Here is a 13172-nt window from a genome sequence, read left to right as displayed (position 1 = left end):
CACTGGCAACAGAAAAACACTGAACTGGTAAATTAGAGCAAGAGGACGGGAAGTAAAAAGGAGCAAAACAACAAGAATATTTGGAAATACATTAAAATTTCTCAAAATTTTTTTTGCTATTCTGAACTTCCATGAACATGACACTATCCAAGGCAAAACCTAAGTCATGTTTTTACTCTGATAATTCAGGGTTCCAAGGAGGGACCAAAGTGACTCTGGGGTGACAGTGACAAGTTCTATTCTATTAGTACTTGTGATAGGCAGAATAATGGCCCCCAACAATGTCTACATCTTAATCCCAGAACCTGCGAATACCCAGCAAAAGGGGCTTTTGCAGGTGTGATTAAGAACTTGGAGACAGATTATTCTGGATTACCCAGCTGGGCCAGATGTAATCACAAGGCTCCTTAAAAATGAAAAGAGGAGGCAGGAGAGGCAGAATTAGAGTGATGATGCAGCGGGAGAAAGACTCGACCAGCAACTGCAGGCTTCAGATAGAGGAAGGGGACCATGGACCAGGGGACTCAGCCTCTACAAGGTGGAAGAGGCAAGGGACAGGATTCTCCCCTGGAGCTTCCAGAAAGAAGACAGTCATGCTAACACTATGGTGTTAGCCCAGTGAAACCTACTTTGGGCTTCTGACCTACAGAACTGTAAGAGAATAAAATTTGTGTTGTTTTAAACCGTTACATTTCTGATAATTTCGAAACTGCCTATTAGCAAGAGGAAATGAATACCATATTCTTACCTAGAATCAAGTCAACTCTGATGAAAAGACAAAAGTCCATAAACTCCCAAAATAGGAGCTCATACCATTACTATTTTCCTGGGTTGGGAAGATCCCCTGAAGAAGGAAATCGCAATCCGCTCCAGGACCCTTGCCGGGAAAGTCCCATGGACAGAGAAGCCTGGGAGGCTACAGTCCATGGGGTCGCAAAGAGTTGGACACGACTGAGGGACTTCACTTTCACCATTACTATTATTTCTTATTTATATCCCAGTAGTTTCCTAAAGTTTCTAATGCTCAGTTTTCAACATCTTTCTTGCAAAACAGTATCCATCCTCTATGCATGATAAAGACTTTGAAGAAAAATATATAAATAATCTCATCTTAATTTCAAGAAGGATTCTGAAGGACAGAGATCAATCCCTAGCTGCAACATGTTATTTGTACATCTGAAACCATGTTTCTTAAGTTATTTTCATGCTGTTCCACTTTGGAGGGGAAGTTTTACAACGGTGGATTACAAAAGATTCAGCCACACCAGAGCTGTGCCACAGTGCAGGCAGGGGCCTGTCCACCAGTTCCCAGCCACTTCAGGGATGTTAACATTCTATCACAAGATGATTCTGAGTGTTATTCTCTCCTTAGTGTACAAGCAGAATTTATGTTTAGTTATGACAAATTAAGATTAATTTTGAGAATTTTATGATATCCCTAAAATAATCTGAAGCCTGTGTCCTGCCTTGTAACACTCTTTCCCCAGATGAGCTCCGGGCTTGCAGTGCTCAAATGTCACCTGGATATCTGCCTGAAACAGCAGCGCCTCTGCCCTCCAATCACTTACTGTCTTTTCATTTACTACTGCCTAAGGCTATGGTTTTTCCTGTGGTCATGTATGGATGTGAGAGTTGGACTGTGAAGAAGGCTGAGCTCCGAAGAATTGATGCTTTTGAACTGTGGGGTTGGAGAAGACTCTTGAGAGTTCCTTGGACTGCAAGGAGATCCAACCAGTCCATTCTGAAGGAGATCAGCCCTGGGATTTCTCTGGAAGGAATGATACTAAAGCTGAAACTCCAGTACTTTGGCCACCTCATGCGAAGAGTTGACTCATTGGAAAAGACTCTGATGCTCGGAGGGATTGGGGGCAGGAGGAGAAGGGGACGACAGAGGATGAGATGGCTGGATGGCATCACTGACTTGATGGACGTGAGTCTGAGTGAACTCTGGGAGTTGGTGATGGACAGGGAGGCCTGGCGTGCTGTGATTCATGGGGTTGCAAAGAGTCGGACATGACTGAGCGACTGAACTGAACTGAATGTTATATAGTTAATCTGCAGGTTTATTTTCTGTGTCCTCTACCATGAATGTGACCTCCATGACCTTAGAGCCTTTGACTATCTTGTTCACTGATGTTATTCCCAGAATGTGGTACTGTCGTGGGCACCTACAGGCACCCAGCAAACGTTTATCAAATAAGACCAAAAAAAATTTAAAAATGAAATATACCACTACTTCGCAAGAAAAGTAAGGTAAATAATCACTAACCGATATTACTAACATATATGTCAGCTAGCCAGTTCAGTCGCTCAGTCGTGGCCGACTCTTTGTGGCCCCATGGACTGCAGCAAGCCAGGCTTCCCTGTCTGTCACCAACTCCTGGAGCTTGTATGTAATGACACAGAATAACTACTTCGCAATTTGTATCACACTTGGAAACAGAAAGATCAATTACTTTTATGCCATCACCAATCAATCTCTAGAGGTGAATAAAGATAAATTTCTAAAACCCATGATGGTGACCCATCTTCACGCACTGGAAGGCTGACAGCCTTGATCGCACTCGTAAGGGAGAAAAGGAGGACAGTAGGCATTCTTACCGGAGCTACTTTGTCGCCTGTGACAGGGAATTCGGGGTCCTTCCAGGTGTGTATCTTGAAAGCCCTTCTGTCTGGAATACTGAAAAACGGCTCCGTTTCTTTCGTCCCCGTTTCTTGAAAAAAGGGGAGGACTAGAATTCTTTCCATCTGATCTTTTTCTAGATTTAAATACATGTGAAACTTGCACTTCACAAATGCCGCCAGGCCTTCTTCCGAGGCCATACCCTAGGTCGCCTTCTGCCGCGTCATCGTCCTCTGTTTCCCAGGCCTGCCCCTCCGCCCCACTCGGCAGCCTCGCCGCGCTGCTCATCAGTCACGTGCCTTCTTTACAGTGGGCTGCCCTGCTGGCTCAGCAGTAAAGAATAATCCGCCTGCCAGCGCAGGAAACTGTCCCTGCGGGTTCTGTTCCTGGGTCAGGAAGGTCCCCTGAAGCCTTCCTTACCTAGTCACCTGTAGTTAAGATAAAACAGCAGTTAAAATCCAATCAGTATAATCAGCGTTGGGTTTGTCAGGGAAGAAAAGGTCCTTTCTGCATCATGCTGGCACAGCCAGCGACGCACAAGCACACAGATGCCCCTGGCAACCCAAATGAAGCTATTTAACACTTCAGGACTTTTTAAATTAGAAAAAGAAAAATCTGACTCTGTATTTCTGAGGACACAGGACAGACTTTTACTGAATCCAATAATAACTGATCAGGATGAAGAGATCAGGCTTTCCCAAGGAAACAACAGTCTTGACAAATGAGCTTCCAAAGGAAAGCATTCAGCTTTCACAAGCCTAAGAGCTGTACAAAATTCAGCAGTCTTGGGAGTTCCCTGGTGGTCCAGTAGTTAAGACCCTGGTCAGGGAATAAGATCCAACAAGCTGCAAGGTGGAGCCTATATATATATATATATTCCAAAAAGTCTCTGAAAAATCAGTTTCCAATGACTAAGACCATCGTACCCCTGTCCTTTATGGTCCTTCATCTGCCTGAGATACTTAGGACTCTTACACTCTCTCCTTCAGCTCTCCTTGGTTCATTGTCTATTTCTGTGCAGACACAATTAGGAGAGGTTTTGCTGGGTCCGTGACAGGTGGGAGGGAAGAAGGTTCCCTCTCCTGCCCCTACATCATCCCTCCCTCTCTTTTTTCTCAAACCAGGCCACATCTGTGATCAAAACCCTCCACTGTTTCTCAGCACAGAGTAAATGTCAAAGCCTTCCAATGGTGAGGGGCCCCAGCTTCATCTCTGCCTGGCACCCTCACCCTGGGCCAGCCGCCCTGACCTCCCTGGTGGTGTTGGCCCAGCCAGGCATTCCTGCCCCAGAGCTTCAAGTTCCCCATGCCCTGAACACTCTCTCCCCAGGGGATGCGCAGCTGGTCCCTCCCCTCTTTGGATCTTTCCTACAGTGTCTCCTTCTCAGTGCTGCCTTTCCTGGTACCCCACCTAAATTTGCCAACTCCTCCTCCCTCTCCTTCTTCTCTGCTTGATTTTTCTCTTTGGCATTTATGACCTTCTAGCAGGCCCCTCCATATATTACTCATTTTTCAAAGCACACCACCAAAAGGGGGAAGAGAGTACAAAAGGGAGCCTCGGGAAGGCTATGGTTTGTCCAGTAGTAATGTCTGGATGTAAGAGTTGGACCACAAAGAAGGCTGAGCTCCAAAAATTGATGTTTCTGAACTGTGGTGTTAGAGAAGACTCTTGAGAAGCCCGAGGACAGCAAGGACATCAAACCAGTCAATCTGAAAAGAAATCAACCCTGAATATTGGAAGGACTGATGCTGAAGCTGAAGCTCCAGTACTTTGGCCGCTTGATGCAAGGAGCCAACTCATTGGAAAAGACGCTAATGCTGGGAAAGACTGAAGGCAGGAGAAGAAGGGGGTGACAGAGGATGAGATGTTTGGATGGCATCATTGACTCAACGGACATGGGTTTGAGCAAACTCCAGGAGATAGTGAAGGATAGGGAAGCCTGTGTGCTGCAGTCCATGGGGTCACAAAGAATCAGACACGACTTGGCAACTGAACAACAAAAAAAGGGAAGCAGAAGGTGGCTCTAGCTGGCCTACGATGCTTCTTAAAAAGCAAGGTGTCCTGAACATTTCCTCTGCTAGAGCCCAAACCTGCTCCTGAGGGCACCAAGTGGAATGCAAGCTCCACAGGGTAGAGACTTTTGTCTGAATCCCACTGCAAGCCCAATGCCTAAACAGTTATCAGAGACATGATCTGTGCTCAACACATACTTTTAAATAAATGGATAAAGGAAGGAAGGAATAGACAAACAAACTGAGGGGCTTCCCTGGAGATGCAGTGGTTAAGACTCCATGCTTCCACTGCAGGGGCATGGGTTCGATCCTGGTCGGTGAACTAAGATCCTGCGTGCCGAACAGCGCAATCAAAATACATAAACAGATATACATAGAGTAGTGTTAGTCACTCAGTCGGGTCAGACTCTTTGTGACCCCACAGACTGTAGCCTGCCAGGCTCCTCTGTCCATGGAATTCTCCAGGGAAGAATACTGGAGTGGGTTGCCATTCCCTTCTCCAGGGGATCTTCCTGATCTGGGGGTCGAACCTGGGTCTCCTGCATTGTAGGCAGATTCTTTACCATTGGAGCTACAGATATATAAATAAAAGACAGATAAATAGATAAATAAACAGATAAATTAAAAAACTGAAATACTTGCCTGGGGTAAAAAAAACTGAACAGTCACCTTGGTAAGGCTCCCCACTGCATAACCTGGGACTAACTGCAGATGAAAATGCCATACAGAGAAATGCCCATCACTGAGCCCTCCCATAAGGAGCCCACCGTGGCCACCTGCCTGGTGACAATGGCCTAGCTGTTGGCTGAAGAGCACCAGAAATGCCCAGCCTTGTCCCTCCAGTACCAGGGCAGTTAAGAGGGCCTTTCACCACCAGGCATTTCAAAACAGCTGCTGCGCTGAAGTTGTTTAGAAACATTTCATCCTTTGCTCAAGACTCATGTTTTTTAAAAAAGGAAAATAAACAGATCTGATATCCTTTCTAAAGATCCTGCTGTTTAAGTAGCTGCTTACCAGGACATTCAAAATGGTCAAATCTCAGTCTTGTGTTTTTGCTGAATGTCGCTCTCTTAGTTTGCTGCTATTAAAAGCCCACATAGTTGCCAAATAAATCTATCATGTTTGAAGGGGATCCTGGTGCCCTTAGGACCGAGATACCATATATTTTCAGTGTTTAATAACAAAGGCCCTTAAAAAAATTTTTAAACAAAACAAAAAAAGGCCCTTAGAAAACTGGAAAAGATACATCATAAAAGAAGGTACATGGATGGAAAGAGACTCAGCATCATTCATCATGAAAGAACTGTAGATTTAAACCACAGCGAGATTCCACCACCTACCACTGACAATTCCAGGCGCTGCCGAGGATATGGACCCCACACACACAGCAGGCGGTAGTGTAAGACAGTGTAACCGCTGTGAAAGAGTCTGAAGGCTTCTTTCAAACAAGCGACCCATCAGCTGCATTTACCCAAGAGAATGAAAACACTGTTCATACAAAGATGTGTGCATGAATGTTCAGTTCTTCAGCTAATACTCAAATTAGCCAAAAAGAACACTGAAAACAACCCAAATGATCATCAACAGGAAAATGAACATATTGTGGTAGTCCACACAAAGAATATACTCAGTAATAAACAACACACTTCAGACACATGTGATAATATGACTCTTACATTATGCTAACAGAAGAACCATATACTGTATAAAATCTGGACCAACAATACAGATCAATGGTTTCCTGGGGTGGGAAGGATGAGGGAACTTTTCTGGAGTGATGAAAAAGTCTCATGTCTTGGCTGAATGATGGTTTGTCAAATTCATTAAACCATACATTTAAAATGGTACCTTTTATTATATGTAAATTATACCTCAATAATAAGCTGTTAAAAAAATTTTTTTTAAGTAAGGGATCTTTTAACTGGACTAGGGGAAAAGATGAGAAGTGCATTAAGTGGTTTTGTAGTCCTTGGTAAGAAAATCATTAAACTGGAGGTATTACGTTGGTAACAACTTTTAAACCATGATCTAATAATTGCCAGCACTTGTTGCTTACTAGACACTATTCTAAGTACTCTACTTAGATTATCCTATTTAATCTCCACAAACACTTTAAAAGACAATACTACTATTGTTTAAGTCTACCTAGAGAAGTTAATGGCAACCCACTCCAGTACTCTTGCCTGGCAAATCCCATGGGCGGAGGAGCCTGATGGGCTGCAGTCCATGTGGTCGCTAGGAGTCGGACACGACTGAGCGACTTCACTTTCACTTTTCACTTTCATGCATTGGAGAAGGAAATGGCAACCCACTCCAGTGTTCTTGCCTGGAGAATCCCAGGGATGGAGGAGCCTGGTGGGCTGCTGTCTCTGGGGTCGCAGAGTCGGACACAACTGAAACGACTTAGCAGCAGCAGCAGCATCAAAACCATTACACTGAAGTACAGAGAGGTTAAATAACATAGCTAGAGGACAGCCAGATTCTGAATCTAGACTCCTCATGTCAGAGATTCTGCTAGACTCTTAGCCATTGCTTTCTATCCTTCAGAGAATTTTAATGAGATTAATGTCAGAGTAAACCAAGTTTCTATTAGTCATGACATCAAATAAAACTGAGAGTGAAAGTCTAGGATAGTTAGTTTGGCCAACACAGTATATTGGACCCATTTTTCCCCCAAATTTTTAATGAAATCCTCTCGGTTCCTTTATATGTTTATTTCCTAAATAAGTCTGTCTATTTTTATTTGTCAAGGTTGATAGCAGATTACTTATTGAATCAGAGATTAATCCCTAAAAGGCTGCACTAGAGCAGATTTCCGCTTATAAATTCAACCTCCTGCCTCTGTTAAGAAGGGTGTGGTCAGGGTCTGGCAGCCAGCAGTGAAGAAAATGGAATTGGTCAAGACAAAGGAAAAAAGCAGTAAGAGGAAAGAGTAAGCAATCACAAGATCAGCTAAGAATATTTTTCAAAGTGCCACATATATTCAGGTATCATAGGTATACCTTGCCACCGTACAGAGTTGAATATGAGATTTCACATGGTCTAATGCTCTAGTGTTTTTTAAAATGTAACTTTGGGACACTTTTATATATTAAGTCTAGAGTGACTTTTTCATCACTCCAGAAAAGTTCCCTCCTGCTCTTTGAAGAGGAGAAAGCAATGGCAAGCCACACCAGTACTCTTGCCTAGAAAATCTCATGGACGGAGGAGCTTGGTAGGCTGCAGTCCATGGGGTCGCTACTAGTCGGACACGACTAAGAGACTTCAGTTTCACTTTTCACTTTCACGCATTGGAGAAGGAAATGGCAACCCACTCCAGTGTTCTTGCCTGGAGGATCCCAGGGATGGCGGAGCCTGGTGGGCTGCCATCGATGTGGTCACAGAGAGTCGGACACGACTGAAGCGACTTAGCAGCAGCAGCAGCAGCTCTTTGAAGTTATCCTTCCCACCCCAGGTAACCATTGATGATAGTAATCTGTAATGCAGTCAAACTTGACTTTCAGAACACATTTCTTATAAGAAAGGAGAAAAGACTGAAGTTATATTCCATTCAACCACTTTTAAATGCATTCAAGGTTATCGAGGCAGCAGGAGGTGTGACAGAGAAAGCCCTGATCCAGGAGGCCTGGGTTCAAATCTCACACCACCACTTGCTGCTCTGTGATTCTGGACAAGTCATTTAACCTCTCAGAGCCTATGTCAGAATTTCCAAAATGGGTTTAAGCATAGCTACTTTATAGGCGGATTTTGGGCACCATTAATATACTTGAAATCAATGTTGGTTGATAGGAATTTGAGTTTTAGTGTCTTCATTTGTCAAGTCAGGGGACTGGATAAGACTCTTTTGTTCTTTAGACCTCTAAAATTCTGATTCTATTGCAGCATTCTTCCAAGATGTGCCCCAGGGAACCATGGCTCTCTGGACTATTCAGTGTTGCTAGGAATAAAAGGATCCTTTTGGTTTTATTAAGAGTGTCTTTCTATGCCAGTCCAAGCAAAATTATACAGAAAATTGCACAGCAGTGGCAGAGCCAGAACTAGAAACCACATCTCCGGCTCCCGGGCCACTTGCGAATGGCCCCTGGATGAACAGATGACGGACTGTGAGCAGACAAGCTCCTACTTTTCCGTTAAAACAACCTTGAATGGGACATAGGTCTTCCTAATTCCTAAATCTAAGACCTAGCCTCCTAATCCCTAAATTTAAGACAGCCTCACCCCTCTGTCTCCTCCACTTCTGCACAAGCTGTGATGCTACTGACTCGCCATGTCCAAGTTCCCCGTGGCTCCTCAGCCCCACAGGGGTCCCTGACTGCCTCCCACCTGCCCACTCAGACTCTTGTTCCTCTTCCTGTCCCTTTTGTATATACTTGGCTTCCTCTCCTGAATACTTTAAATATATATCTCCAGCTGGTCATCCTGCTAGCAATTCAAACACAGGTTGTTCAAAAATACTTTCATTGCACTCCCCACCTCCACCCCAGGTCTCCTCCTGAGTCCCCCATTTCTGCAAATCCATCAACCATGCTCCAAAACATTCAGGGACAAAAACTCCAGGATTTAGGCTTTTTCCCTTTTCTTATTTTCTGGCCTTCGGTTGCCAAGTTTTCCACAAAATTTCCCCAAGCCCTGTCCTTCTTTGGGCTGCCCTGGTGGCTCAGCGGTAAAGAATCTGCCTGCCACGCAGGAACCACAGGAGAAGCAGCTTCAATCCCTGGGATGGGAAGATCCCTTGGAGGAGGAAATGGCAACAAACTCCAGTATTCTTGCCTGGAGAATTCCACAGATAGAATAGCCTCGAGTGCTACAGTCCATAGAGTCATAAAGAGTCAGACACGACTGAAGCAACTTGGCACGCACATACGCGTATGTCCCTCTTTGCATGTCAACATCATAGCCCTGGATGAATTTCTCTCCTGGGCTAAACCAATACTCCCCTAACTGCTGCCAAATCAATCATCTCCAAGCACACATCCAATAATGCCCCCCTCCTGCCCTAAAACATGCCACAGCTCCCAAGGCATATACAATGAAAGCAGGTGTCGCCCTTTTCTATAAGGTAACGGCAGCTTTCATTTCCTGTGCCACGTGAACTCCCTGGGCACGCTCTGCGCTTCCGTGTGAGAGGTATTTTACCTGCTCCCAGGCCCCCGCAGCCTCATCTCCTTAAAGTCTCTGCTGCAGCCATTCTCCACCCCAGGGATCCCTTCTCCTCTCAGAACCCCCTCAGTTCACGACAGCCACTCCATTCAGTAGCCCTCCTGAGTCCCCGGGGCCAGAAGTGTTTTCTCCCACCTCTGAGCCCTCTTAGCTCAGTGTTGTACCTTTCTAACAGCCCTTCCTTCCTTCCCGACTTGTGTTTTTATTGTACACGCCCCTAATGCGCATGTCTCATTTACTTGAGCATAACAGGTGTTCCAGAAACACTTCATAGATGGAACGGAAAAAGAAAACAGATTCCTGCTTGGAAAACTTGAACTAGAAACACCCACACCTTCTAGCCGGACAACTCTTTCCTTAGCAAACAAGTTGATCAAACAGACACCTAATTCCTGGCAAAAAAGGAAGTGACTTCAGCCCTTTCTGTAAACAATGGTCTACTGCATACCACTGTAGAATTCTGTTTAAATTTTTATGTTAAAATAATTTTAGATATACAGTAAGTTGCAAAGATAGTACCGTGAACTCCTGTATACCCTTTACCCAAATTCTTTTAATGAAGTATTAGGGTACATTTATCAAAAATAAGAAATTAACAATGATACACACACTTAATTAAACCACATGTCTGTATGTGTGTTAGTTGCTCCGTCGTGTTTGACTCTTTGGGACCCCATAGACTGTAGCCCTCCTGGCTCCTCTGTCCATGGAATTCTCCAAGCAAGAATATTGGAATGGGTTGCCATTCCCTTCTCCAGGGGATCTTCCGGACCCAGGGATCAAACCCAGGTCTCCTGCATTGTAGGCAGATTCTTTACCAACTGACCCACCCGGGAAGCCCTAATTAAACCATATACTTTATCAGAATCTCCCCTTTCCCTTTGTTATTGTTCAGTCCCTCAGGCCCATCCAACTCTGCAACCCCATGGATTGCAGCATGCCAGGCTTCCCTGAAGTCTTTCACTATCTCCCAGAGTTTGCTCAGACTCATGTCCATTGAGTCGATGATGCCGTCCAACCATCTCATCCCCTGTCGTTCCCTTCTCCTCCTGCCCTTAGTCGTTCCTGCATCAGGGTCCTTTCCAGTTTCCCTACTTAAGTCCTTTGCTGTTCGAGGATCCAATCCAGGATACCACAATTCATTTAGTGAGCTACAGTTTTAACGTTCATAATTAGAAGAAAAAATATAGAAAAAGTAATAAAGGAGAAGGGGAGAGGGGCAGAAATAGTCTTTCAAACCTATTTCTCCTTTCTATAATGTCAGATAAGGCCATTAACTAGCATGAGGGAAAGGAGGAGCCCGTTTACCAGCTTGTCCACAACCTGCGGAGTTTCTCGAATTTGCGCAGCTGCTTCTTGGGGTCTGGCTCCACACCCTCCCCAGGATCCTTGACGGGTGAAGAACAGAGGGGCACGGCGAGCGGCACCCTGGCCGACTCGCGCCGCCCGCGTCTCGTCCCGACGGCCCCTAAGCGCGGTCACCGGGCGCGAGCCTCCTCGCCGCGCGCGCCGCCGCCCCTCCCGCCGCGTGACCGCGCGGCGCGGCCCCGATCGGGAAGGCGGCGCAGCGCCCGGGTCCCTGGCCCCGCCCCCTACCTCGGCGCCACAGTCTGAGCTCTCTGGGTTAGGATGCGGGGACTAGGAGCTCTGTGCGACTTGGACACCCATAATGTCCCCAGATACAGCGCAACCGAGTTATAAATAATAGCTCGAGACCTCGAGAAACGACGAGGCCGTGTGTGCGTCACTGAAGGTAAAATGAACTGGTTCAAAGCTTAAGCCTCTGCTGCTGCTGCTGCTGCTAAGTCGCTTCAGTCGCGTCCGACTCTGTGCGACCCCATAGACGGCAGCTCACCAGGCTCCCTCGTCCCTGGGATTCTCCAGGCAAGAACACTGGAGTGGGTTGCCATTTCCTTCTCCAATGCACAAAAGTGAAAAGTGAAAGTGAAGTCGTGTCTGACTCTTTGAGACCCCAGGGACTGCAGCCCACCCGGCTCCTCTGTCCGTGGGATTTTCCAGGGAAGAGTGCTTAAGCCTCTAGGAGTGGCTTAAGAGAAGGATGGAGCTGAGCTGTAGCGGGGCTTTTGAAAAGGTTTTCAGAGCCGAGGAATGAGGAGGCGTTGCAGGCCAAAGGAACTGCCAGGGCGAAGGCTAGGCAGTGGGAGGGAACCAGAGGGCAAGGCCTGGAGAACTGCTATTGAGGAGATCCATTCCTGTGAATTTCCTGAGAAAGACCCTACCTCCCTTCAACCCCACCCAAAACGTGCCAGTCATTAACTTCCTCACCTGGTGCAATGATTTTGATATTTCCTAATACCTCACGCGAAGAGTTGACTCACTGGAAAAGACTCTGATGCTGGGAGGGATTGGGGGCAGGAGGAGAAGGGGACGACAGAGGATGAGATGGCTGGATGGCATCACCGACTCGATGGACGTGAGTCTGAGTGAACTCCGGGAGTTGGTGATGGACAGGGAGGCCTGGCGTGCTGCGATTCATGGGGTCGCAGAGTCGGGCAGGACTGAGCGACTGAACTGAACTGAATACCCGACAGGGCTTCCCAGGTGGCTCAGTGGTAAAGAATCTGCCTGTCAACGCAAGAGACGGGGGTTCAATCTCTGGGTCAGGAAAATCCCCTGGAGGAGGAAATGACAGCCCACTCGAGTATTCTTGCCTGGGAAATCCCATGAACAGAAGAGCCCGGCGGGCTACGCTCCACAGAGTCGCGAAGAATCAGACACGGCTGAGCACACACGCACGCCTCCCTGTAGCGGGTGATGTGGACCTATCCGTGGGCCTGTCTCCCAGAATCCATCTTGGTTAAGAGATGCACGCGCACGCGTGGGAGGGCCCTACCAAGAGGGCAAGACTCTCCCTGAGCCCTCCCATGTGTCTATTCACACATACCTTTCTCCTCCTATAAACACTTGATTGTTTCACTACTTTACGTCTCTCCGTGGGAATTCATTTCTACACAGGTGACGGGCCAGGGTCTTGTCACTAGTCACAGGCTCCTGGTGGTCTAGTGACTAGGATTCAGTACTCTCACTCCCAGAGCCTGACTTTCCGTCTCTGGCCAGGGAATCGAAATCCTGCTTCAAGCTGCTGCAGTCCCAGGCCACCTGAGATCACATTGTTTGTGTTCACCCTTCCACTAATACCACACTGACTGACTTTACTCTTTACCGCAAATCTTGAAATCAGTTACTTTAAGTCTTCTAACTTGGTTCTTCTTCATCATTGTCTGGTTATTCTTGTTTCTAGAATATAAATTTTACATTCAACTTATCCATTTTTATTTTAAAAGAGTATGTTGAAAAAAAAAGAGTATGTTGGAATTTAATTTATACATCAATTTGGAGAAAACTGACAATATTGA

At 46.1% G+C, this 13172-nt stretch overlaps 1 protein-coding gene across 5 annotated transcripts in view; it reads right to left on the bottom strand.

The window, feature by feature from the left end:
* The window catches only part of CCDC125 (coiled-coil domain containing 125), a 36861-nt gene extending 25560 nt beyond the window's left edge, over positions 1 to 11301 (bottom strand). For 4 of the 5 annotated variants that reach the window (XR_001919789.1, XM_018065564.1, XM_018065565.1 and 1 more), the window contains exons 1-2: positions 11104 to 11301; positions 2602 to 3051 (exon numbers count right to left, since the gene is read on the bottom strand). Coding sequence is in view for 4 of the 5 variants with exons in the window: in XM_018065564.1 (XP_017921053.1) it covers positions 2602 to 2911 (310 nt within the window). In the remaining variant the exon portion in view is untranslated. The remainder of the gene's footprint in view (positions 1 to 2601; positions 3052 to 11103) is intronic. The other variant, XM_013972750.2, reaches the window with a different exon arrangement.

Source organism: Capra hircus, chromosome 20 (genome assembly GCF_001704415.2).
Source record: "Capra hircus breed San Clemente chromosome 20, ASM170441v1, whole genome shotgun sequence".
NCBI lineage: Eukaryota > Metazoa > Chordata > Mammalia > Artiodactyla > Bovidae > Capra > Capra hircus.
Note: the sequence above shows the minus strand (reverse complement) of the source record. Positions and strands in the feature narration are given on the sequence as shown.